The 27,759-nt window shown below is 43.1% G+C and overlaps 1 protein-coding gene across 2 annotated transcripts; it reads left to right on the forward strand.

The window, feature by feature from the left end:
- Nucleotides 1-1,721: 1,721 nt before the first annotated feature.
- On the forward strand, nucleotides 1,722-27,051 carry B3GAT3 (beta-1,3-glucuronyltransferase 3). Of its 2 annotated transcripts, none has more exons than XM_069207040.1 (6): nucleotides 1,722-1,858; nucleotides 5,343-5,474; nucleotides 7,209-7,386; nucleotides 8,645-8,975; nucleotides 24,653-24,943; nucleotides 26,194-27,051. In XM_069207040.1, exons 2-6 carry the CDS (start codon nucleotides 5,393-5,395, stop codon nucleotides 26,290-26,292), a joined length of 981 nt encoding a protein of 326 aa, XP_069063141.1. In that variant the 5' UTR covers nucleotides 1,722-1,858; nucleotides 5,343-5,392; the 3' UTR covers nucleotides 26,293-27,051. The 2 variants fall into 2 exon arrangements, with proteins under 2 accessions (XP_069063141.1, XP_069063140.1); XM_069207039.1 differs by having other exon boundaries at nucleotides 1,736-1,858; nucleotides 5,303-5,474.
- Nucleotides 27,052-27,759: the final 708 nt, after the last annotated feature.

Genomic DNA, 27,759 nt, shown 5'->3' on the forward strand with positions numbered 1-27,759 from the left:
AAGACAGGGGAAAAAAACCCAAAAGATTCCAGGTCTAACACCTCATCTGTAAAATCCAGAACAGGCAGGTCAGCAGGAGGTAAGGCACCATCCTCTGCAATGAGATAGTGATATGTCACTCTTTGAGGGTGCCGCAGACACACTCCAGGGGGTTGGAGACTACTTTGTGTAAGGACAGGCACAGCCCTATTCAGGTGTATGTGTCAGCTCTTCCCACCGCTCTAGCTCAGGAAGACTCATCAGGATATGCAGGGAACACTTCAGCTCCTTTTGTGACTTTCTAGAATGAGTTCACAAACAGTTCAACTGTCATCCTGACCCAGACGTCTATTCCACAGAAAGGCAGAAGCACAGAATGGTTAATCAAGAAAATGCCTACTTTCTAAAAGTGGCATTTTCAAACGTACAATTTAAAAACCAACTTCACCAAAAGATGTATATTTGAATTGTGAGTTCAGAGACCCCAGACCTCTATCTGCTCCAAATGAGGAATTACACTTAAAAGATATTTCAAGGCAATCCCCATGTTACCGATGAGAAAGATGGTCCTTGCAAAAGTGAAAAAACAAATTTAGCAGTATTTCACTATCAGGACATGTAAAACACATCAGTACATGTCCTACCTTTTAAATGCACTAAACCCGGCCCATGTGGCAACCTTGGGCCTACCTTAGGGGTGACCTACATGTAGTAAAAGGGAAGGTTTGAGCCTGGCAAGAAGGTACACTTGCCAGGTTGAAAGGGCAGTTTAAAAATGCATACACAGGTACTGCAATGGCAGGCCCAGGACATGTTTTCAGGGCCATTTGTGTGGGCGGCACAATCAGTGCTGCAGACCCAATAGTGGCATTTGATTTACAGGCCCTGTGCACGCATGGTGCACTGTACTAGGGACTTGCTGGTGAATCAAATATGCAAATCATGGATAAACCAATCACCAATACCATTTAGACAGAGATCATTGACACTTTAGCACAGGGCAGCAGTGGTAAAGTACCCAGTGTCCTAAAAGCAGCAAAAACGAAATTGAGCACAGGATCAAAAACATGTCATCAGAAGCAAAATGTTTATGGACAACCCTGCAAAAAGGCCCATTTCCAACAATGCACACAAAAAAACACACAAAAAACAACACTTGCTGTGTTTCTTCTCCAATTAGTTATTGCAGGTTTCTTAACCTTTATTATAAGGAATCTGGTAAGGCCACAAAATTCTCCCCAGAAAAAAGGTCTCCTCTTATGTTCCTTTCGCGATTCGTGTCCAGGAATCTGGGACTGCCACAAAATTCTCCCCAGAAACAAGGTCTCTTATGCGATTCGTGTCCAGTTGTTAGCCTTTCCCTCTGTTCCCTTTATTCACACTTTCTCCAATGGCCCGGTACCCTGGGGAAGGGAAAATAAACCATTTAGGCTTGGCGTGGCACCAACGAAAGCTACTCCTAGGGTAGAAGCGAGTGAGGGGCCCATTAGTCTCCCCCCTCCCTCCTGTAAGGCGTTCAACGACGTTTTCCTGCTCGTTGCTGGTGCCTCATTCTCCACTCCACGAGGCCCCGACAGTCCTCTTTCGTTCTTTCAATCTGCCAACTCCCTGTTTTCTACGGCGGGTTCAAGGTTATCCCTCGCGGTTCTGTGAGCTTCAGGTCTTCCCTTGTTCCCCATTGGTTCCTTGGTACTGTTTTTTTTTTTTTGGGGGGGGGGGGGGGGGGGGGGGGTTGGTTCTTCACTGGCGCGCATGCGTCACGGTAGAGCGTCCAGGGCTTGGTCTATGCTCGCTTCCCTGTCCTCTCTCTGTTTCTACTGACGCTCGTCTTTCTTTTCTTTTTCCCGGCTGCTAGACGTGGGTAATAAACCGTTTCCAGGTAAGTCTTCTTCCCAGTCTATTTTCCTCAATTACGTATTTTCACCAGTCATTGGCGTGGGCTCTGGTGATGGCCTGTATTTAATCATCGTTTGCTGTTGCACGAAATTCCTTTCCAATTCTTGGGGCTCTTGGTAGAACTGCACAATTTCCTATGTATTTCCAGCCGCCCCGTCCTAGCTAGTGTAGCTGGTTCTGTGTATTGTCGACTTGATTGATGATTTCACACTAAAATCTTCACTGGTGGATGTGGTAGCCAGACGTCCCGGATTTCCCCGGACAGTACTGGTTTTTAGAGGACCGTCCGGGTGTCCCGACGCTTCTCTTAATTGTAAACAAATGTCCCGGTTTTTGGGACAAAGGTCAGATCATTTAATAAATGCCCCGGTTTTTGGGACAAAGGTCAGATCATGTAGGGAAGCATAAGTAAACCATATGAAATAATTAAAGTAATTTATCTGTTACTATCAGGCAACACAGTCCACTGTCTGCTCCCAGCAGAGAGTCGGAGTGGGGAGCAGAGAGAGAGGTGTGTGTGTGTGTGTGTGTATATATATATATATATATATATATATATATATATATATATATATATATATATATATATATATATATAGTGTATATGCACACATTCACAAAGCTACACAAAAAAGGTACAGGCCAGATATAAAAGTGAGAGTAAAGTCTTTAGTCCTTTTTTTATTGTCTGACCTGTCCCGGTTTTTGCTCCTCAAAATCAGGTCACCCTAATGTGGTGCAAATTTGAAGTAATGGCACCAATGATTTGTAGTTGAAAACACCACACGGGGATTTCCGTAAAGAGGATGTGCATAAAGATATGAAAATGTTTCAACAGCTTCAAAGAATGCCATACAGTACTCTATTTGCCACTAGTGCTATGTATGGTTCTTGGCGCCCTGCTTGCTCCCGCTATCCAAGCCACTCTTTAACACTGTAGCAACATGCTCTTAGCCTACGTGGGCTGATATTTAAGTAAAATGTGTGTAAGCTATGGTGGAATATTCCAGAAAAGCAACGCTTCCAAAGACACTTGGTGTACCTCTTAGTTCACACGGGCATTTAATGTCGCCAAATTCATTACGTATCAGCCGTATCATGTGACCATTCCTAAATTGGGTGTGACCACTAATTTACTATCTCAAATGCTTTGTGGATTGGCAATTACTATGGCAGCTGAGAAGGGGGGCCTTCAGAAGTCGATTTGAGGTTTCAGGAGCTTGTGTTTTTTTTTGTGTGGAGCCCCCAGACCGCTGTCTCACGTATTTGGAGGGCAGCATGCAATCTCCTGATTCAGCTGAGCTTTCCTCGGGGCACAGGTGAACTTTCCTCAGTGGTGCACCACTGGGGGCTTTGCCACGTCTTCCGAATTGAACACTTTAAAAAGTGGTTGGCAGTCCCTTTTTTAATGGGGATGCTGAACTTGCTTGTCAGATGATTACTGTGACCATAATACCCAGTATATATTAACTACCAGATCAGACTGCAATAACACTTTGTGGAATATTTTGCCGGAGAAATGTTACTGGTGCCACAGATATTCTAACCTACTGTTGTACATACTCTAACTTACCTTTCAGTCAGCAAGCTTTAATCACTTTTGTAGTATCTCCACAGCACATGCGTTTTGGCAGGGTCTATCTGTAAGGTCTAATAATGGACACATGCCAAACCTGTAAAACAGTGAGGCGCATCATTTTGAAACATTTTTCAATGTTGTTAGCGCGTTTGACCTTAATAAGTAAACTTACAAGGGGACGCAAATAGGTTGATGAACCTTTTGACTCGCAATTAAGATGTTCTTACCATAGATCTAGTACATAATAATCAATACACAATAATCAACAGTCATTAGTAATCAATAATCAATGGAGTCAGTAATTGTCAAGCACCATGACCTTTCAGTCATGAATAACCACACCTCTAGTAAGAGTTTAGAATGTTTATTTCCCTATATTAACAATGCTAAGGTCATGTAGACTAATCTCAAAATCAAATGACACACATACAGAAACAATATTGGTTGACCGTAACGGCGGAAGAAACGCAATCTAATCAATGCTTGAACTACAACACATTCTAAAGTTATGGTGCAAATCAGTAACAAAGTCAACTGTGTTAACGTTATAATATACATAGAATTCAGCAGCGACATTCATCAGTCATTAGTCCCTGTTACTGTAAGTCATTAGTGAGAATCCTTAACTAACCTCAGATTAGCATGCTGGGCTTCATGCAAAACAATTTAGTAACACAAATTTGGAAAACATCTAACTATGGCTCTATCAAAACAGCGCAGTTGATACCTAGAAAGAAAAAGCAAGTATACATTGTAATCACAGGCTATATAGCATACCTATCCTCCGGGTGGATCAGCAAAGCAGAATCAGTCTTCATCCTCAGGACGTCAGTCAATCAGCAAGGCATCAAATTCAGCATCAGAATTTTAGAAAGGGCAAAGTCTTTAGCATTAAAGTTAAGCACTTCTCTAGTCAAGACGCGTAAGAAAAATAATAACCTCCCGGTCAGGAAAATATGGCAAAATGACTGTCTTCTCTCAGAATGAGCTAGTGAGTGAACCTCTTCCCTCTGTACAGTGTCGTTAAATTAAAGTCACCTAAACTACCCCCGAAATCCCTATTGGTCAGTTAATTGTATGTTCTCACACTGTCCAATAAAACTAATATCCCAAATCTATGAATTCTAATATTTCTACGTTCTCATATTGTTGATTGGTTCGTCTTGCGATGTCCTCATCGTCCGGCTTGTCAGGTAACAATATTGATGCATCCTCTACTCTAGTCAGTATCTTCATTGTTCTCGTCCTGGGAAAGTCAGTCTCACACACAATACACATAAAATGTTGCATTAGCAAGAACATCGTCTTTAGCAGTAGGTTCACACGAAAAGCTTCCGTTATGAGCACATTTAAACAATACACCAGAGCTTCACAGTTGAACTCACTAGGTCAGCATTTTTATTAAACGCTAAGAAATACAGCTTTACATGAGGCCTGGCAAATAGGCCAAGACACTCACTAAGTTCTGGCCTACAATTAATAAAGCTAAAACTTACTTAAATACCCTCAATATCACATATTACTGCATTAGTCTAACATATATTCAACATTTCATAATATTTAATCATTGATTAGTACATTTCGTTAACATTGGTGGCAATTCTTCGTAATCACATTTTCAAATGTGTGCATTATTTTTCTACGTTATTTTATTTTGTAAATAAACTCATTAAACACTCATTAATAATTTTTATTAAAATACCTGCGCCAGCACTGTCATCAAAGAGAGAGCTGTTAGATGGAGTGTGACAGTACAATGTTGGGAAGAATTGCACTGTTGATCCTCCAGGGTGATCTAGTTTCTCTTTTATACTTTCATCTGTTTCCTGTTGTTGCCATTTACCACAGGATGCCACAGCACTTACCTTAGGTGTGATTGTGCTTCCAGTACTCCACGTTGTATCCTGGTGCTGCGGTGTAACAAGGCCAAATTTGAACATGAAGATCAAACTGAAGAATGTCTTTGTCATGTACTTCCTCGTCTCCATCATCGGACTACTCTATGCATTGATGCAGCTCGGTGAGTCCTGGGGAGCTTGGTAGGTATGCACGTAAGTCCATACTTTGGTTATATTTGCCCATCCGTGTCTTTAAAGAATTTCTGTAGATTTCCACAGAATGGAATCTCCCATATGACTCCATGTTTGTGCAGCATGCGAGGGTCCAGTGCTCTGGCCTTTTTAGTTGAGAGCCAATTAAACCCCTGCCATATGTGTGGCTGATATTCATTTTTCCTTGGACCTGCCGTCTTGTGAAGCCATTTACCTGCAGCTAGTCCAGGGCACAGGGTCAGTTGTCCATAGGGCTAAATAAACATCCACAGGGTCGGTGTTGCTTTCCTTCCATTGTGAGTAGTGAGTCATGCCTGGGCTGTCCTTCGATGGAGCACAGCAATGTGGCACAAAATAGTCACATAATAGCCGTCTTTGTATCTTGGTGTGTGTGCTTACAATTCTGCTGGGAAGGTTTGCGGTCCCTGTGATCATAAAATAACATTGCGTGGATCACCTAGTCCTAAAGATGTACTTTGCAGGTTTTTGTTGCGGCCCAATTGACCCCCACACCTAGCAGCTCAGTGTCTGCTCTTGAAGCCAGACTGGACAATAATTGGCAAGATTAGCTCTGCTCCTTTCTGAGGTCCGCACATTAAAACAACCGAGGGCTTGTGGGTTTCTATAGCAATCAGTGTGCACAGTACGTAGATTCCCTCAGCCAGACATTTCTTGTTCCACCAGGTCTCAAATTGTTCTTGCCTACTTGTAAAGACAACTAATATTTATCGAAGGTTTATTGACGGTTGAGTGGTTTGACCTATTTAGACGAACTGAGTAGGGCCTAATTTAATGTGGAAGTGACAGTGTCTCAAGAATTTCTAGAACTTTTGCAGGCCAGTCAGCTGTCAATGGCATGTTTCTGACCTCTGCATGTTCGCTTTTGATGTACTCGGAAGGACTTGTATCACTCAATAGAAGAAAGCACTGAAATACAGATAGTCGTTTGTATAGAATTTTATTGATCTATACTTTACTTAAGCACAATTTGCATCACGAATTAAAAAAATTGTGTTATGTTGCTTGAATGACTGTCTCTCTAATCTGCTTCTGAAAGATTGGTAGGGCGGGCTCCATGTGAGTCTGATACCTTAGCCATTTGAGGCTTATTAGCAAAAATCACTTGACATTGCTAGGTTTCACAGTCCAAATTTATAACGAGGGCCACGCCATGCGGACATTCCCTACCTTTTGAGGATGTACCGAAAGCCTTGCACTTTTTCATACCACATTTGGACCCATTCTTTTTTCTTATACCTTAATACACAAAGACTGGCTTTTTATTTTTTTTACAAGAATAATTGTTTATTGTGTTTACAAACATTTTAGGTATTCTGCTTGTGTTCAACTACTGTTATTGGTTGTAACCGTGCAACAGCCACCATCTCTTTTGTGTTACTGCATTCAGTCCTGTTTATCGTCTCATCTTTTCATCTTCTTGTCTTTTGTTAGCCATTTGACTGTTTCTCCCATCTCCTAGCGTGCAGGTCAGGTCATTGACCTGCTTTCCGTCTTAGTTTTTGCAGCTCGTCTGTCGGTCTCCCTTGTTTCTTCCTTGTTTTGCTTGTCTGTATATACAGATATATATTTTGTTTTCCTCGCTTTGCCCCCTTTCTGTTCCCTCTCACACTCACCATCCCTTCTCAAACTTCCTCTTTCCTTGCTCCCATGTCAGACATATGACTCATTTTTCTTATCGCCAGGCCAGCCATGTGACTGCTCTCCATACCTGAAGTCGAGAGGGGATCTACTCCAGGGAAAGGAGCGGAAAATCTCTCAGCTGCAGAATGAGGTCCGGCGGCTTCAGGCCCGTGTGCAGCAAGAGGAGGCAGAGACTCGGCCACTGCCCACCATCTACATCATCACGCCAACCTTTGCCAGGTGGGTATTGTGTAAGGAAAGGTGGATTTCGATAAGAAGACCAGTTGAACCTACAGTTGAAATAGATTCATACCGCTTTCAGGTTTCTGTTGAAGGCAAACCTCACCCAGCTCTCCTGCAGTTTGTGAGTGTTCAATACGCAGCTTTGCGTGAAATATTTTAAATCTCACCCTTTGATTAGCCTAGTACGGAAAACATTGTTCCTCAAACTCTCCTGCACTGATTGTTCCTGGCTGATCTTTATTTGGCCATCTGTCTTTAAGACAAGTACAGATGGTGGAGATCATTTGACGTAACTGCTGTTTTTGCTGTCATTGTTTGGCATACTATTTTTTTAGTGACACACTGGCACAACCACGTTTCTTCTTTTCGCCAGCAAAAACCGGCTTCCATTCTGGGCTAGGCTCCATGAATTTGTGGTTTATTATCATTTTTCGTCTTAGCAGGCTCTTTTTAGTCTTCAGTGTGTGTCTTGTACTCCCATCTTTGTCTGGATTTGTTGCTAAGAGTGGTGTGAAAAGTGCTGAATGTCACCCCTTTGCTGTAGTTTTTGTGAGAGTATTTATTCCAGGCAGATTGTTTTTGGTCTGGGGCTATTATCTGTGTGCTATGAAAGCGTTGTGAAGCTTCTTTCCACTGAAGTCAGGGTTTTATGCTTCCGTGAGGTTGGTATCCAGCACAACACTTAATCACACCTCACCATAGCTGAGACAATTGCTTGAGAGACACTTTACCTCGTGACTCGCCCTATTTAGCTCATTGGCTTGTTTGTGGAGATGCACCCTTTTTAGCTGTTCTGCAGAGTTGTTCTTTGCAGTGAGTCCAGAAGTTCCTAAAGAAAGGACATGTTTGTCCAGTGATCCCTTCTTTTAGAATGGCCAAGACAATGCCCTTTATATATGTGCAGTTTTTACTTTAGAAGTCCATTGTGATTCAAGTTCAAATTGATGTAAACTAGCTGTACTTTAAAAATTTGAGGTTTGTTTGTATAAACAATGTTTATAGAACTCATGGGACAATTTTTAGAGTTTCTTTTCTATTAGACTGTTAGTTTTGTATTGATGATGAGGTGGCATTTGTTTTTTGCATAAGTTAGTTAGATCCTGCGCTTTCAGAGTTTTTTCCCCCTGTTATTGCACAGTTTACTGCACAATAAAGCGCCTGATTCCGGTTGGAAGTAAATCTCAAAGAAACCAGCTGATTTGAGTGCTGGCTAAGCTTGCTTTGAAATGTCATATCTATTTTGTCTCTCATTTAGGCTGGTGCAGAAGGCAGAACTCATCCGCTTGTCACAGACTCTACTTCATGTAAAAAACCTACACTGGATTGTTGTGGAAGATGTTGCAGCCAAGACCCCGCTGGTGTCAGATCTGCTGGCACATGGTGGGATAAAATACACCCACCTACAGGTGGAGACCCCAAAGGACTTCAAGCTAAAGGAGAGCGATCCTAACTGGCTCAAGCCGCGAGGCGTGGAGCAGCGCAACCTGGGGCTACAGTGGCTGCGGGAGAACCGTGAACTCAGCGAGGAGGGGGTGGTCTATTTTGCAGATGATGACAATACCTACAGCCTGAAACTTTTTGATGAGGTGAGACCTTGACTCCGAGAAGGAACATCTTTCCCAAGGGATAACTTTCAAATTTATAACCCAGTTAATAGTGGTGATAAACATTTAAACCAAGGTATAGGCATAAATGATAAGTAGCTCTCCATTGCATTGAGATAGTGGTGGTAGGTGGTACATATATATTATTGTAGAATGAGAACACAATCTGCACACTGCTTGTACGGTAGGCTTATTAGAAGAGAAGCAATGAGCATACAGAAGCCCAAGAAGGCTGACAGTGGTATGGCACACAAAGACTATCAATGACAGACATGGTTCTGCGGTTAGAAATGGTGAGACCAACTAGAAAATAACCGGAAATGTACTCCAAAGAAATCACAGGAAGCTAGAATAGCCAGCATCAGATGCCAAGTCAGCCATTATGCAAAATGCATAGAAATGTCTTGGGCTAAGTTAAAAACAGTACCCAAAATAAATTCTGTCCACCTGCTCGGCGCCTTTGGGGGGAAAAACAAACCAGAATTCTGGTTCTAAGAAATGTGGGAGAGGTAGTTCAAAGAAGCATGATGCGGGAAAGAAAGGTATAGATTTTGTGTCTGCATGTTCCCATGGTTATCGGAATATCACAAATCTCTGCCTGCAGTGGTGTGTACTTAGTCCTGAAACAATTCAAAATCCCCTATACTGTAATTTTTTAGGGCCACGTTATGTAAGCCTGCTATCAGGCTTATGTGTTGATTCCAGAAAAATGATGGTTGATTTGTTTATTCTAGGTAGTGGTGGTAGAGATGCTTTCTGAAATTCAATTTTCAGTACAATCTCGACATACGGGAAACTCGTGGAATATGTTTTCTATTTAGCCCTTGTGCTTGTTGAACATAGCAGTTGGAAGTGTGTCATATTAGTGGGTGCATATGCGCTTCCATTATATCTACCTCGTGTAGCTAACTAAGGTAGCTACGTTTGTTTTAGGAGATCATTTTAGATTGCCCTAGTAGATGTAATTGTTTTAGGATACCTTATTTGAAGTGCTTCTTCTTGACTACACTGCTAGTGCTCAGAATGGCCACCATACATTTATTTTCTCCACATTGCCATAGAGGATTGACCCTAGATGATCCTGTTTTACGTGCTGCTTAGGAATTACTTTGGTGGCTTGGCTTTTCTTTAAATAATTTAGTAGAGCTGGCTATTCAGAATAACTGCAGAAAGAACCCCCTTTTCTGTGTTCACAGTGGTTTGCTTTTCCTACACAAACGTAGTAGCTGTGATTGTTATGAAAAGGGCTTGTACATTTATGTCAATGTACGTCTAGGAGGGCTGACTTTAGGATAAGCTGCGACTTTTTAAATGAGATGTATTTAGGTTTCTTAAATGTAAATATCTCGGCTGTGGATATCCTAAACATCTGACAGGGAACTGGTTCACCGAAGTCCACTTAAAAATCGCAATTAAACTGATTTAATGGTTACAATTTTCAGGTAAAAAAATACCGAAACTTAAGTTATGTATTTTAAAGTTATCTTTTATTGGGGTTGGCCATTCAAACAAAAACCAGTTGCCACTAATTTCAAAGAGTCATGAATGACTTACATCACACTGATAAATTACGGTTTATGCAAAAACACATTGATTATGTCCAGCGTAACTCCATCCAGTATTATAGGGAGGATCCTCACATAACATACATAGTACAGTTACAAGGAAATGACTGGGGAATTAGTAGATGGGAGGTGCGTTATGGACAAGTACCATTAGCACTATCAGCAATGGCTTCAAACTGTTGTTAACTGGATGAAAGAAAAAGAAGAGCAGATAAAAAAGCAAAAGAGCCAATATTCCCCCACCCTACATTGGAAGAATCCTGATTCTCAACGAAGCAGGTACTTAATAGTGTGAAGCTCACCAAGATTGCTGGTTAGGGGTAGAGATAAAACGTCTAAAGTGACCATTGCTGGTATCTTGAGTGGGTTGACTAGGCTAGGGGGGCCATGGGCACTATTTCCAAGCTAAGAGCATACCATGGGGCCAAAGTCCCTGGAGGTTTAGGGGGTGTGGGGGATTGGGGGAGACCCTGGAGTCAAGACAAAGAAAAGAGGTTGGGGGCTTCAGAGCTCCAGGTAAGCAGAGGAAGGGGCTTCTGCTGTGTATAAGGGAGGTGGTCAAGGGGGCCTATTATCTACCTTGATTCTCTCTAAGAGTGTCTGCAGGAGGACAAGACCAGTGTTGCCCACTGTAGTTCTCCTGTGAAGGCCAACTCTTTTTCTTATTGCGGGTGCAGTGCCCTCAGCAAACACCACTGAAGTTCTCTCCCCCAGGCAGCCAGTAAGAGTGGCCAGGAAGGTTTCCATTTGACGGTTATGGCACATTTGACAATAATCAAGGGAAGGTCAGCAATCTCTTGGTAAACCTCTTAGTTTTTGGCTTGGAGAAAAGCCAGATGAGACAGGCCAGGGAACTATTAATATCTGTGCGGAAACTGGAATATGCACTGCCCCTTAGTACACTTTGTTGAGAACAAACTCAAGGAAGGGCAGGCTCAGAGCATATGGATTCAAACAGCCTTAGAGGAACGCACCTAGAACAAACTTAAAAAGCTTCGGGGTGCAAATGAGGTGCAACCTATAAAGAATGAGGTAGGCCTTATATGTAGGATGAGAAATTGTATACACTTGCACTTTGCATTTCAGGAAAATGTATGAGGGTGTCCTAGGATTTTTTTGACCTGAAAAAGGGTGGCCTGTATCTTGCTCCCATGTCTCGGGTGTGAAGGCTGTGTATTGGTGAACAGCGTTCTTGAGCTATGTGATTAGCTTCCTTCCATGTCCAATAGTGTATATTGTTTGAAGAAACACATTTGTTTCAGGGTTGGTATGCTGAACTTCTCTGTGTTTCTAGGGTGGCACCCTCCCATCACCATACGGAAGGGACGGTTCCACCTGTCAGAGAGTACTGGGCAGTCAGCTTTTGAAAGGAGTATAAGATTCTGTCCAAAAAAAGATCTCCCGCCGTTTCAAGTACTGCCTCACCCCATAATTTAAAATCGCGGGTCGCAAGAAAACTTCTCCAAGTGGGCAAGCTCATGAGGAGTATGATAGGAGCATAAGGATGCAGAAACGTCAGAATGAAAATATTACACTTGTAACAGCTGAGGGCTGTGTAGAGGAGCAGGGGGAACCACTTTTGGGGGAGGGGGGAGCACCCTTGAAATTGTGCTTGGGAGAAGCCTGTTTCACTTAAGTGAAATCTTGCCAGCCAATAGACCAGCCACTGAAGTTGGCTGGAAATATCATAAGCCAGAAAGTCAGGGGCTCCCAGATCACCCTTCGACAGCTAAATCTTGCAGAGCTTAACGTGCCTGCATCCCATGTCCCAGAGCAAATTGACGAGGAAGATGTCAAGCTCTTGAAATGTTTTAGGGGAAATATGGAGTGGGATGTTAAGAAAATATTATTAGAAAATATTAAAACAGGCGCAGGGACATCACATGTTAGCAACCATTACACGCCCTGACAAGGACAATGGCAAGGTGATCCAGAATGCAACCTGTGCTTTATGGTTTCGGACAGCCTAACCCAATTTTTCCTCCAAGTTTACCCACATTTCCCTCAAGTAAGTCACTATGCTCTTGAAATATCTGGGGTGTGCTGAGTTCTGCAGGCCACACTGCATCATTTCGTGGTGAGGTGTTGTCCCAGAAGATGAGGACTTTTGTCTTGTCTGTGTTGAGCTTGAGACAGTTGTCCTTTATCCAATCAGCGACGTTCACCATACATCTGTGGAAGTTAGCTCTGGCAGTGGTGGGGTCTTCTGACAGCGAGAGGATCAGCTGAGTGTCATCATATGATGCCACAGATGACATTCCAAATTACATCATCAGTTACATCACGTATCACTCAAACTTGACATCTTGGATGATATTGGTGTGGATACACAATTGTATCATTGCATATGTGTTATTTATTGATGTGTTGTTATGCAGTGTTATTTAGAAAGAAATATCACCATACCTTCAGCTAAGTACTTGACCTTCCACCACTCCACTGAACTTTGCATGCATAGAAGTGGATGGGCCACAGCCTTGATTTCTAAACCCTTGTTTGATTAACCCACCTTGCACTAATTGCAGAGCCCAACTAAAGACCTAGCCTTGTGCTGAACACTCATATGTACATAATCCTCTCTGCACTGGTGTTGAGTGCCAGGCCTGGCCTCTATGTAGACCCAGACTCATTCTTTCTAACCAAGATAGGCTCTTCCACCTGTGTCTGACAGGTCCAGCAGCACCACAAAAGGCAAACTTACTCTTGTGCTTGTTAGCCCTTCGGCTAGGCCTTTCCTCCCTCCTGCCATTAAGTGCATTGTATACAGCATTTAGCTTTACACCACGGGCTTTGGTTGAAGGGCTTGGCCTGCGTCCAGGAGCTGCAATTGTGGCCTATTGTGTTTTTGTACTGCAAGCAGAGGTGTAGTGGAAGCTTTAGCTGCATACCAATCCCAGTGTGCATGGCTGAAGGCTGTGCACAGCAAACTATTGTTCTACGTCTGTCACAAGGCCTAGACACAAGCACGAGCCTGTGCAGAGAGCATGGTGTGTAAAAAGACGCCATTCAGATCTTCTTTTTTCCAAGCTTTATTTTAAGACAAGAAGATGCTACCAACCCTGGCAGATACAAAGGACAACTGCCAGGACAGAGGCACCTCAACATTCCCTCCACCAACATCGATGATTTCGAAGAAGATTTGTAATCTTTTGTATCCGAAAAGACAATTGCCCTTGTTTTCGTAGCGTGAAACAGCGTGACACGCACCACATGATTGCATTGGAACAACGTCAATAGCAGCACACGCGCGAAGGTTCTAGCGCGCGACTACTTCCACCTTGGCTCGCACTGGCACCGGCACAGAACATGGCGCAAGCAGATCCAGTATGCATGCGCAGGTCCCTGAATGGCCGGTTTTCGAAGGTAAGCAAGTCTTGGCGCGCGGTTGCACTTCCGCTTCGGGTCACAATGGCAGAGCAGACAGGCGAGAGCGGATCCACACAATGCGTGCACCGGTACCCGAACAACCAGCTTTCAAAGGTAAACAATCCAGCGCGGGGCTACACATTCAGGATACAATTTCCATAACGATGCTCACATAAAGTAAATAAATATCGGCGCATGGATGCTAATTCAGAGCAGTCTCTGTAACAGCGCTTAATTACATAGCACTATAGCGATGGCCGATCTGCAGTACCTCCTATTTATGACATACTTCCTTCACCAATGTGCACTCCCTCGTACTGAATCGTTGTCCTTCTCCATGAACCTCCTCAGGCCGAATATCTCCTAGAAGTTGTGCGAGTTGAACACAGCACGTAGATCGCCAATAGCAAGGAAACTTTGACACACGATGCGACTCTTCTACTGGAGACATCAAACTCGTAACACACCTGGATCCTCTTCTTCTTCATGACATAGGAGTGTCACTCCACCAGGGTTGGTCACATGTGGGATCCCATCCTCGTTTCCACTAAAAAGACGCCATTCAGATCATCTTTTTTCCAAGCTTTATTTTAAGACAAGGAGATGCTACCAACACTGGCAGATACAAAGGACAACTGCCAGGACAGAGGCACATCAACATTCCCTCCACTTTGTTGCCCAGCAGCATTACATACATAACATTCCATCTTATAACCAAACAGTGTGCATGTTGAAATGTTGTGCACAGCTGGCCTGATGGTACACAGCTTCTGCATTTTCCTGGCCAATAGTGAGACCCTTCTCCCATTGCCCAGAACATTATATCAATATGGAAAATGGATAGAGGATATCATAAAAAAAATCATAGGAAAAATGTTTTTTGAAGGTAAGTCATGGTTAAGGTTGCATTAGAATTACTGTTTCCATTTGAAAACAACTGAATGTATCCAGTTACAGTTAGCCATTACTTTCACCCGTGCACTGCTCATGTCTTCGGACATGCTTCTAGATGGTGTCACATATGACTCCATCATTGACATCACTGGGCAAATACCATCTTTTGCCGCAATTGGCCTTTTAGTTTGTTCTCTCAGTTGTTTTTACCTGCACTGGTCAGATTTCTTTTCACGTGTTACATGTGAAATTTCATATGAAGATGGATTTTTAAAGATTCTGTGTAGTTTCTGGCAGTGTCATTGTTGTGTTGTTAGGTGCCTACGTAGTCTCTGGTATTTGTTACAGCTCTACCTTGGCAGAACAAAGCTTTAGCAACCTTGGTTTTGAAACCGCATAGTTGGAGTATTCTATTCTCTTTTTCTTCAGGTGGATAAATGAGATCAAACTTTAATTTTTTTCACCTAAAGGGTTGTTTGTAAGCTCTCGCTTTTGTGGGCTGGCTCCTGCCATGCATAAAGGTGAAGCATATGGGCAACTAGTGTGTCTTGTGTTTCTTTTCTTTTTTAATTCAAAGCCAATTGTATGTTACACTGATGCCCCTCAACATTGTCTGTGTTGGATTCACAGCCATCTAGAAGGAACTCTTCCTAAATTAGCTTTAGTGAGTAGAACATATCTATTTCGTGTCAGTATGACCTTTGTAGGGGAATGTGTTCTGCTCTCTTTTCGAGAGAGGGCTGTTTTTACTCTTTTTCTCTACCGCTGCCATGCTATTCTTGGGGAACTAAAGTTTTTACGCTGTTCCTCATGGTTCCAGGTGGGTGAACACACATACTGCACCAAAACCAGTGTCTTACAGGAAACTACCATTAGTTTTTTCCTTTCCTGTTATCCTGAATCTGTGGGAGTTTCATCTTTATAACTTGATCTTCGCCTGTCGTGCCGTCCTTTGGAGAACTTCCTAATCTTGTGGAATATTTCTTAAAGTCCTTGCAACAAAAATGATTCATCTCCTGCAGGTGCTCCTTTTGAAAGAAGAAGGCTGTGTTTTTTTTCACAGGGCATCTTTCCTGCACTTATCACCTGTTACCCGTTCTATGGGAAAACAGTGGCACTGTTATCTTTGTATTGGACTATAGCATGCTCTTGGGGTGTGGACGTCACTTGGCTACAGGAGTGGGGAAAATGGTTCTTTTTACTTTTATCGTGTGTTCATGTTGAATTATTATACACTATAATTGAGATTTTCCTAGCCTTGGTGTCTGAAAGGCTAGATTTTATTAAAGACACGGAGGCGAGTATTATGCAGTCTTTTCTTGCTTTAATTTTAACAGCAGCCAAGTAAAAACTACAGTACCCAGAATAAAGAAAACTACAACGATGACATCATAGCTGCAACAGCCAATAGGATAACTTGCAGCAATACTAATATCTTAACTGCGAGCAACAAGTCCTCTTTTCTTGATGTGAAACTAAAGAGGAGAAGTAACAAACAAAACGGCATAGAATATAGAAACCAAAGTCACAATGTCCATACAACAATCTCGAATATGGTGAAAGTGGAGAGCCATCTGGGAGGAATAGACGTTGCCGGGCGAATCCAAAATCGGTAAAAGTTGTTTGTGTGCATCATGTCGAGCCAACGCTGGAAGAGGGAGTTGGCACTGAAAGAAAGATACAGGGTGGGTTAAAACAGTGGTGGGATAATACTCGCCTCCGTGTCTTTAATAAAATCTAGCCTTTCAGACACCAAGGCTAGGAAAATCTCAATTTTATTACAAGACCGGAGGCTCATATTATGCATGTTCAAAGCATAGCAATGACTGAATCTGAAACATGAGAAATTGGTTTACAATAAAAAGTTCTAAACGTATTTTCATTCGACCAGTCTGCAGACTTGAGAATATCCTGTAGAGAGGATCCTGCCCAAAAGGCGCGAGAGGCCATAGCACTCCTGGCCGAATGGGCACCGAAGGAATTTATATCAATGCCAGCTAAGGACATGACCCATTTAACCCAACGAGCCAGAGTAGGGGAAGAAACAGGGTTATGTGGTTTCTGAAAGGAAATAAGCAATTGGGAGGCAGAGGACGATCTCAAATCTGCAGTACGAGTCACATAACTTTTGAGACAATTTCCAACACGTAGTTTGGGTTGAGAGGGAAAAAATGGATAATTAACACAAGCTAAATTAGTTTTCGTACGTCTCTTGACCTGGAAAGAAACACCAAGGGGGAGAAGTAAAAGGAAGAAACATCCAACGCTTTAACGTCTGAGACACGTTTGATAGAAACCAGACATAAGAGCATGGTTAATTTGGCCGAAAGCTGTTTGAGAGATAGGAAATCATTATTAGGCCAAGAGGTGAGAAATCGTAATACTAGATTGACATCCCACATGACATTATATTTAGGAGACGGTGGAAAAACGTATCTTACTCACTTTAATAATTGGCAGACGAGAGGATGTTCCCCAATTGGCCTACCATCAACTCTTTGATGCTCCGCAGAGATGGCAGATCTGTACATGTTAATAGTGCGATAGGCCTTACCTTGAGAGGCTAAAGAAGCCAGGAAATTTATAACTAAAACTACATTCGCTGAAAAGGGATCTGAATTCCTGTCCAAACACCAGCTGCTCCAAAGGGCCCAAGCGGATTTATAGGCTCTGGAGGTTCCAGGAGCCCTGGCCTGCTGGAGGAGTCTAGCAGCATCTTCCGAAATTCCTGGGGTTCTCCAGGACGGCCCGAAATTCTCCAGGCTATGAGGAACAAGGAGCCGTTGAGAACTAACTGATGTTGTTGGCCTTGGGGATCCAAGAGGAGGTCGGGAAAGTGAGGAAGCCAGATGGGCCGATCGATTGCCAACTCCAAGAGAGTTGGGTACCACGGTTGGGTCTGCCAGAAAGGAGTTACAATCACCAGAGTGGACAGCTGTCTGCGTACTTGAGCCAGAACCCGGGGAATGAAAAGGAAGGGAGGAAATGCATAAAGAAGGGAAGACGGCCAAGTCTGAAGGAAGGCATCTGTGGCTAGAGCCTGCGGATCTGGCCTCCAACTGAAATAGGAAGGAAGGTGAGAGTTGAGGCGAGAAGCGAAAAGATCTATGTACATTTCGCCAAAGATGGAAGAAAGACGCCTGAATACTGAAGGGTGCAATTGCCAATCGCTGGAATCGTGAAGATGTCTGGAATACCAATCCGCTACTGTGTTCAGCCTGCCTGGCAGAAACACTGCCTTGACCGAGATGCGACGAGGAAGACAATACTCCCAAAGATGCTTCGCCAAAGTGGATAGAATCTTGGATTTGGTACCTCCTAGGTGGTTGATATACCTGACCGCGGACAAATTGTCCATCCTGAGGAGGATGGTGCAACTTACTCTGTTTTTTGCAAAAGTGCGGATGGCAAAGGAACCTGCAAGCATCTCTAAACTGTTGATGTGCAAGAAGGACTCCTTCAGAGACCATGCGCCCCCAGTCGAGAACTGACCACATCTTGCGCCCAGGGGTGTGGAATTTATTAAAATATCTACTTGTCCAGGGGACCGGTTGCTTCTCAAATCTACTTGTCCTGTAAAAAGATCTACTTGTCCCTTTGGTGCCATGTAAGGTGGCGACAAATTATGGCAGCAATCTCATTATGTAAGAGCTCTGATAATAGCCTCTCTGATTATGCTAGGGCTACTACCATAGTAGGGCTTGAATGCTTGCAATTTCAATCCCTATTGTAGCAATTTCCTTACTTTGCCACCTTTCTGCAGATCTGCATACTGGGGCTGGAGGAAGCAGTAAGCAATAGTTCCAGGGCTGGAATGCCTTTGAGTCTGCAAACCTACTAACCTACATGTTTGAAAGATTTTCACCAGCTTCTCTCTAATATTTTCCCATAATAGAAAGGTTGGACATTTACTCCTGACAATGGCTGAATTAGAACTTCTTCCAGGGTTGGGAAGAAAGTGGCTGGAGGGAAAATGAACTTGCAAATGCTCAACAGATTTTCACATGAGCAAATCTACACATCGTATTTACCCATGCTAAAATACAGTTCACAAATATTTTATAGGGGTACGACATATACCATGGGTGCATTTTTGTGACTTTCTTTAAGAATTTGGGGCCACATGTAGGTAGGTTCAGAATTGCGACCCGCAAATTGCGAGTCAGAACGACTCGCAATTTGAGAGTCGCAAATCCGAATGTAGGATGGTGTCCCTGACACCATCTGTGATTCGCAAGGGCTTTGCAAATGCCCACCTCATGAATAATCATGAGGTGGGTCACAATTTGCGACCCCCTTGCGAATGGCGGCCCTCACAGGGATGGTGGCCTGCTGGAGACAGCAGACCACCATGTCTGTGACTGCTTTTCAATAAAGCAGTTTTTTTTTTTTTGTAATGCAGCCCATTTTCCTTAAAGATGCATTACAAAAACAAAAAATGAAACGTTTTAGTTTTATTTTTTCAGAGCAGGCAGTGGTCCGCAGGACCACTGCCTGCTCTGAAAAAATGTTTACAGTGACATTCACAATCGGGAAGGGGTCCCATGGGGACGCCTTCCCTTTTGCGAAAGTGTTAGCACCCATTTGAAATGGGTGCAAACTGCAATTGGTTTGCGCCCGCGATCACAAAACAATCCTACATTGCACTGCGAGTCGCAGTTAGCAAGGGAACACCCCTTCCTAATTGCGAGTCGCAAAACTGGGTTTGTGCACCGCAATGTGCTTTTTGCACGTCGCAAACAGCGAAAGTCTCTGTTTGCGACATGCAAAAAGCTACCTACATGTGGGTCTTAGTCCCTAATTAGGTCTGGTGTTAACAAAGACATTTTGTTTTAATTAAACTTCTATTTCTCTCTCTTTCGGCTGGCTTTACTGTGAGTGATCACATTCTGTTCTTCCACAAGGAGCATATTGCACACAAAGTAGTTTTGTTCAGTGTCAGGAACTACGGTGGCAATCAGTGACGTAACGAAACTGGAGGGTGCCTCTTTGCAAAGAACATGGAGGAGCCCCCTCTCCAGACTCCCTCAGGGCAGGTGCTGTGCTGAAGGGGCCCCCTGGAAGACGACTGCGGGGCCTTTGTTATGCCACTGGTGGCAACGTGTGCTTTTAGAGTTCAAAAACTTTTTGGGGTGTTTTGCCAGTGTTTGTTACAATGTTGAGGGCCTGGTAGCTCCCACAACAATAAAGTGTTACAAAAGCCATATCAAAACAAGACACGCATTGATGAAACTAAAAGACTTATATAAATATGTCAGATCAGTTGGCTTTGTCAGTGTTTGTTTATTTTCATGCTTCCCATAATCGTGTTGAAAATGGTTACACTGATTTTTCATTATAAATATTTTTGGGAAATACTAGCATGCATCAACACATTTTACTAAATGACACTTCATTTGCATCTAATCAGAGAGCATTCTGGGAGCATTATACTTAGCCTCATAGCCTAAACTTTTCAAACATGTGCATACACTTTTTTATTTTTTTTGTACTGGAACCAATGTCAGTAGTGAAGTGTGACCTTAAAACATTTATTTACAGCACTCATCCTAATAATGAAGGCTTTCAAATAATGAACCATAAATACAAGTTCGAACAGCATTAATTTTTGGAAGCACATTACCTCAACTGCAGAGAGTTCCACTCTCTGTAAACAGGCAGGGTTGGGCCTACTTGTCCCAAGGACAAAGTAAACATAAAAACTTGTTGCCCTTGACCCCAAACAAGATGTCCCGGGCGTCGGGCTATAGGAATTCTACATCCCTGTGCGCCCCAACCAGTCCGACTTGCATCGGATTCTAATACAAGATCTGGGGCGGCAGAGAAGATAGTTCTGCCGTTCCAGGCATCTAGGTGTGTCAACCACCACAGAAGTTCTTCTTTGGATTCGGCGTCTAAAACCAAGGGATCCGAATAAGCGAGACCCTTGTGAAGATGATGGATTTTGAGCCGCTGAAGGGCGCAGTAATGTAAAGGACCTGGGAAGATGGCTTGGATAGAAGAAGCCAAAAGGCCTACTAGACGCGCCAGAGTCCTGAGGGAGACATGAGGGAGAGATAGGGATTGACGAATCTCTTTCTTGATTAGGGATACTTTGTGTTGAGGGAGTTGCAACACCGACAGAGTAGTGTCTATTAGAAAACCAAGAAACTCCAACTTTTGAGTCGGAATTAGGACCGACTTCTGTACATTGATAAGAAAACCTAGGCTGAGAAGTAGGTTCTGACAAAGTTGAAGATGGTTTAGAAGCAGACGTTTGTCTTGCGCCATCAACAAAAAGTCATCTAAATAAAGGATTAGACGAACCCCGTGAGAACGGAGAAAGGCTGCGACGGGTTTGAGAATTTTGATGAAACACCAAGGTGCGGAAGAAAGCCCGAAGGGAAGAACTCTGAATTGGTAGAAAGAGTCTAGCCACTGGAACTGAAGGAATTTCCTGTGTGATTGATGAATTGGCACTGTGAGGTAGGCATCCTGAAGATCTAATCTGACCAGCCAATCGTGCCGAAGCAGAATGTCTCTGAGGTGGAGAATAGTTTCCATCTTGAAGTGTCGATAAACTATAAAGTTGTTGAAAGCCTTTAGGTTCAACACCAGGCGAAATTTCTGATTTTTCTTTTGGACGAGGAAGATGGTGCTGAGGAAACCTAAGGGTCGAACTGAACGGGTTCTATCGCGCGTTTGGAAAGGAGAGAGTGGATTTCGACGCGCAAAAGCTCGGTTTGATCTTGGGAAAAAACTAGGGGCAGAGGAACGCTGGATTGAATTGGGGTTTGATAAAATTCTAACAGGTAACCTTGGATGGATTGAATTACCCAGGGATCTGAGGTGAGAGAAAACCATGAATTGAGGAACAGAGCCAGTCTGCCTCCTATTGGAGGAAGGCCAGAAACGGAAACACTTACCGGAGGTTTGATCTCCTCTGTTGGCGTAGCCTCTCTGCCGGTAGCCTCTTGCCCGACGGGGATAGAACCTTGGTTTATATCCTGTGTAGGACTCAAGCTGGGATTGCTGACTGTAGGAGTCTCTGCTGGCGTATTGGCCTCTGATGGAGCGGCCGGCAAAGCGACTCCTGCCTTTGCCGGCCCGGGCAAAAACCCGAGATGAAAAAATATTTTTCATAGAAAGCTGGGCCTTGTCCAGGGAGGCAAAGGTGGACACATATTTCCCCAGATCTTTAATGAAAGAATCCCCGAATAATTGGCCCTTAGCCAACGGGCCATCATCCTTAGAGGCTAAGGAGGCTAATTTAGGATCAATTTTCAAAAGTAGACTCTTCCTCCTCTCAATAGATAGCTGAGTATTGGCATTCCCCAGCATGCAGATAGCGCGTTGCGCCCAGTTCGAAAGAACCTCAGGATCTATAGGACTGTTGTCCATTTTAGCCTCTTCCGCCAAGTCAAAGATTCTAGTGAGAGGACCCACCAAATCCAGGAGCTTGTCTTGACAACCTGACCAAGCTCTATCAACGCCCTTCTTGGGATCCTTGCCGAATTTGGTAAAAAACATCAGCATGTTGGGATCAATAACTGGGGTTGCCGTGATGTTATCTGGTAGAGAGGGACGGGGACACTCCGACTTAAGCTTATTGCGAGTGGCTTTGTCGAGGGGATGGCGTAAAAAGAAAGAAACATAATCAGCCACATGATCAGATGGATACCACTCCTTTGAATTTGGATGAACCATGAAGGAAGGGTCGAATAAGGGTTCGCCAGCATGGTAAACCAAAACATGAGACACAGGGTGAACGGCACCACCGTCTCCAAAGGCCCACACAAAAATGGATCTGCCGATCCGTCCATGTCGTCATCATGACTAGAATCATCATCGTCATCATCTGTGTCTCTCAATTGTGAAACATGCACTGGAGAAGAAGGGGGACCCGATTTAGTGACCTCTCGGATGGAAGGACCAGAGGAAACGCCTTTGGACGGCACTGGGAGGGTGGCCGCACGTTTCTTGCCTTTATTAACAGGCAGCTTGGAAGAGGACATAATTTTGGAAAAGGAGGCTTCCAAATTCTTTGTAATATCTGACATGGAAACGGTCACTGCCTGTTGTACAGAGTCCTTAATAAAGGACTTTAAATTCTCTTGAAAGAGTTGGGAATCTTCTTCCTCAACCATAATGAGAAAACCAATAAAATATATTAAAAATAAGTATATGAAAATAAATATATAAATAAAATAAAATAAACCTAAAACTGAAACTGGGGAAACAGGGGTTAAATATGAAGAAAGTGGGAGGGAGTGGCTGAAGGGGCAGGAACCAGGAAATAGGGGCGGTACTGCCAGGAAAAGCAGAAGCCGATTGACTCCAGACGTCAGAGCGGTTGACTGAGGAGAAAAAAGGCAGTCGGGAGAAGAAACGAGCGAAATGCGCTCGAAACTATCAGAAATACCAGGAAATATTGACGCGGTGTGGGCGCTGCCCAGAAGGTATGCCGATGTGACAAGAATGTAAAGAATGGACGCGCGTGCACGTCTTCAACGGCCGAAAAACGACCGTTGAAAGACGCGCTTCAACAAGAAAGGAAGACACGCGTTTTAAGGTTAGATACGAACGCGCTGTTAAATAATCATTTATAAACCATAGAAGACAGTTAACACAATGAAAATATCGAGCAAACAATGAAGGTACTTATCTTGACTGCGAGCAGCAAGAAAAGAGGACTTGTTGCTCGCAGTTAAGATATTAGTATTGCTGCATGTTATCCTATTGGCTGTTGCAGCTATGATGTCATCGTTGTAGTTTTCTTTATTCTGGGTACTGTAGTTTTTACTTGGCTGCTGTTAAAATTAAAGCAAGAAAAGACTGCATAATATGAGCCTCCGGTCTTGTAATAAAATTATAGCTTCTTCTTAGTGACTTGGGGGTGTTTAAGCAAGTGTTTTTGGCTCATGCTTTTTGCTCAAAGGCACTTACTTGATGGTGACTTGTATACAGTAGTCGCCTTCTTGTTTTTTTTTCTTAGGTAGATTGTGTTTTTTTATAATTACATATTACCCCTTCTTCAAAGGAGGGAAGGGGGCTCTGCAGCATTCCTTTTAGGGACTGTTTTTGTTCTCTTTAATTTCCAGGACGTCCTTTAGGAAATATCTGGAGACATTTTAAATTTGATTGATTTTATTATGTATGCGCAACTGCGTTTTCAGTGATAAAACGGGCATTTGTTTTTTTGCGTGGCAGAAAAGACGATACAATGTCAGTGTGCTGCATGAAATGCCGATGGCAGATAATGTGAAGTTATTTCTTGAAGGTAGTTCCATGTACTCTGTGCATACTAGTGTTATTGTTGCATATGATACTCGAACGTTTAAAGCTTGCTTTAAGAAAAACAAATATTTTACCGGAATTTAATTACTACTGTGAAATCTATTCTAAGGTTACAAATCTGGAGAGTGTCCCTTACTGGAAAGAAAAAGTTACTTATCTGTAGCAGTAGTCACCAGTGAGGGTATCTTCTCCCGATACTTAACGGATTCTCCTTTCATGTAATGTAAAATGGCAGCTCTGGGTTTGAGCTTTTGGAGCCTAAGTAGATCCACTAGCCCTAGAAACACATTTCAAAAGATAAAACCTCTGTTATCTGGGAATGCTGCAAATTATACGATTTTTCAGCAGTTTAATATTTTTTTTAAATGCTTTAAAGGGGAAACTTTTTTTTAATTGTAGTTGAAAATGTGAGTTCCTGCTAGGTACGGCCTGACAGTTTGAATATAATTTACTGGTAAGTAACGATTCCTTTAGGTAGTATTAGAAGGTGAGCTTGTTTGTTTTAGATAACTGTGTTAGATGTGCTTGAGGTAATAAGTTGTCCTTGTTCTGTTTCAGATGCGTCACACAAAGCGTGTGTCTGTCTGGCCAGTGGGCCTTGTGGGAGGCCTGAGGTTTGAGCGTCCACTAGTGGAGAATGGAAAGGTGACTGGCTTTTACACAGCTTGGAAGCCCAATCGCCCTTTCCCCATGGACATGGCTGGGTTTGCCATCTCCTTGCAGTTACTGCTGGCTAATCGGGAGGCTAAGTTTGATCTTCGTGTGGAAAGGGGATACCTGGAGAGCAGTCTGCTGCAATCATTGGTATCCATGGAGGAGCTGGAGCCAAAGGCAGAGAACTGCAGCAAGGTAAGCACTGTTCTTGGACAACAGTATGAGATGAAATTCTAGCATTTGAGAAGAATCCCCACACCTTCTGCCACTTTAATTACATATTATGCACCATAAGAGGCCTTTTTCACACCAGTAGTAAATGTGAATCTTTCATCAGTTACCTAACATGTTATAATATTTGACTTGGTTGAGTCACAGGAACAGTTTGAGACTTGTATTTCGTAGCCAATCCTCTTCATGGTAAGAACATCGATTTTTTTTTTTTCTGGATCAAAAGGGCACACACTACAAAGTCACTTTCTCTGACAACATCTCTCAGATAAGATCTCCCTGCTGGGTGAAGAGGTTTGGCTGAATATTTTCCTTTAAAGCTGGGAAGATCAGCCTTACCTGCCCAAACAAAAAGGAGGGAGATATATGGTGCCAGCTGAGAGAGTCGCTTATATCTGATTGGCAACAGCGACATACTTTACTGACTTCATTCAGTGACATTTAAATCCTGACTGGGAAGGGGTATCATCCCATATCATAACTTATATTATTTAGAGTGTCTTTCTTTTTACTTCTGTTCCACAAGGGATGACTTTGCACACTATATATCAGTGGTCTTCAAATAGTTGCAAAGTCCTCTCCTAGTGGAAAGGCTGACGCTTCTTCAGCCTGTTCATGTGTTTCCTACAAACAAAATTATGTTTATGTTCAGTTGTAAAGGAGGAATTGGACATCATACAGTGTCTGAAATGTTAAATATGTTAATGAGACAAAATAAATTATAATGGTGAGCATCAGTTTTGTTGCAACATTTCTTGGGCAATTCATATTATTGCTTAATCATTTCAGCTTCCCTCTGCACACAGTTTTATACATTTTCAATATTGGGTTTCTTGCAAGAAAAAAGTAAAACGGAACAGTTATCAATATGACACATCTGTTCTCTCCTGAAAGTTTTGCACTGTATATTTATTGAAATAAATTGAAAAATATTACTTGTCGGGTGTTTCCACATTTCTGAGAAGAGATATCCTAGAGCTCCACCACAACATGTTAACTGCTGATAATAGTTATCATTTTATCCAATAATTCCGGGGAACATTTTGTGTTGTTTTGAGACAACAGAGCAAATAGTGATCATCCTGAAGTTTTATGACCACTCTATAAAAGATTACCTATACAGGTTGAAAATCTGTTTTGTAGGCCATGCATATTTAAGCTTGATGGCATTTCCTATGGACAGGAATGTTACATGCATTCTCCACTTCTTTCAGGTCTTGGTGTGGCACACACGGACTGAGAAGCCCAAGATGAAGCAGGAGGACGTGCTCCAGAAGCAAGGCATAGGATCTGACCCTGGTGTGGAAGTGTAGCCCCACCAGCAGAGAGCTGAGCTGCAGTGACCACACCAACGTTTTTCCCCGAGTAGGAGGCAAGGTACAAGTGTCCTGAGAGATCACCTCCGATCTTGGGGTCGAGAGACAGTCAAGAGATCGCCCATCCATCAATGGACCCTTATTTATGTATTTATTTATTGCACTGGTTGGATATAGGCGATCTCTCAAGAGGGCTAAGTCTCCCCTCCATTGAGATCGAGGGATGGTCCTTAGGGTGTTGCTTTGAGAGTCACTCCTTGTCCCCAAGAGTGAAAGCTATTAACAAACTTGTTCTCCGTTCCTTCCGACCTCCCCCACTCACAAATGCATTCTGCCTCGTTGAGTTCCCGAAAGCAAAGTCAGACCATATTCCTGCTTGGTTCTCTGGTCACCTTCTGCTTTTGCTTGATTGCCATATAGGGGCCTGGCAGGATGTCTGGTTTGTGGCGTGATGTTTACTGTTGTCATTCATGCACAACTGAGAAGCTCTGAGCAGCGGAAACTGTGTACGATGACTTGACTTATTTCCGGATGTTTCCTGCATACCCGTAATGGACCATTCTCAATGTGTTCCAGTCTCCAAGGTTTGTCATCAGCTGAAACCCATGAATATTGGTGCTGATGATCAGGTGTTTGCATACCACAGATAAAAGAATGTTTGTGTTGTACTCCTATTTTGTGTTGTGATCACTGTACTGTGTTGCTTGATGCAACAGGAATTGCATGTCATGTGTAATAAAACGTTCCAGTCCTCTTTGTGTTTGTCACAGAGTTGCTACCACTTCTGTCAGAAAAGAGTCTTTACTGGGCCTAGCACTAAGAACTACTTCTCAAGGATATCGGAGCTCTCCTTCACTAGAGGGAGTGGCAGGATAGACCTTCACAAGGAGCCCACACCATACAAGCAGCACTTCAGAGCGATCAAAGTAAGCGGTGGGTCAAGGAGGGAGAAGAAGGTGCAGAAGAGAGGTAACTATGGCCTCAGTAGAAGGAAGAAATGGGTCTCTGAAGAGGGTCATGGAGTGATAGGGGAGGGAGAGTCAGAGGAAGAAATGAAGGCCTACATAGAATCAAGCAGAGCTGTTTAACCTAAGGGACTCCTAGTGCCTGCTGTCTAATCTTTTAAAATCTTTGTAACCGAAGTTGCTTGCCTGACCAAAATAAGAGCTTGTAAGCATTGTACAACTTGAAGGATACCTCTGCTGTCTGATCCCGGAGCCTCTAATAGCTGTGTAGATTAAATTACTATCCTTAGCTATTTGGAGCCGTAGCCTGGTATGCTGAGCCAAATCTCTGCTTTGTGAAGCTGTAAACTCTGCAGATGCAAACATGATTAGTGACACATGGAAAAGACCACAAGGCCCATCTGGTCTGTTCACTTCCCATATTGACACGTAAGGAGCTACGTTCTGTTGCAGGTATAAGATTGTTGTGTAGTTTATAAACTGCTCCTTTCAATATGCT

Source organism: Pleurodeles waltl, chromosome 9 (genome assembly GCF_031143425.1).
Source record: "Pleurodeles waltl isolate 20211129_DDA chromosome 9, aPleWal1.hap1.20221129, whole genome shotgun sequence".
NCBI lineage: Eukaryota > Metazoa > Chordata > Amphibia > Caudata > Salamandridae > Pleurodeles > Pleurodeles waltl.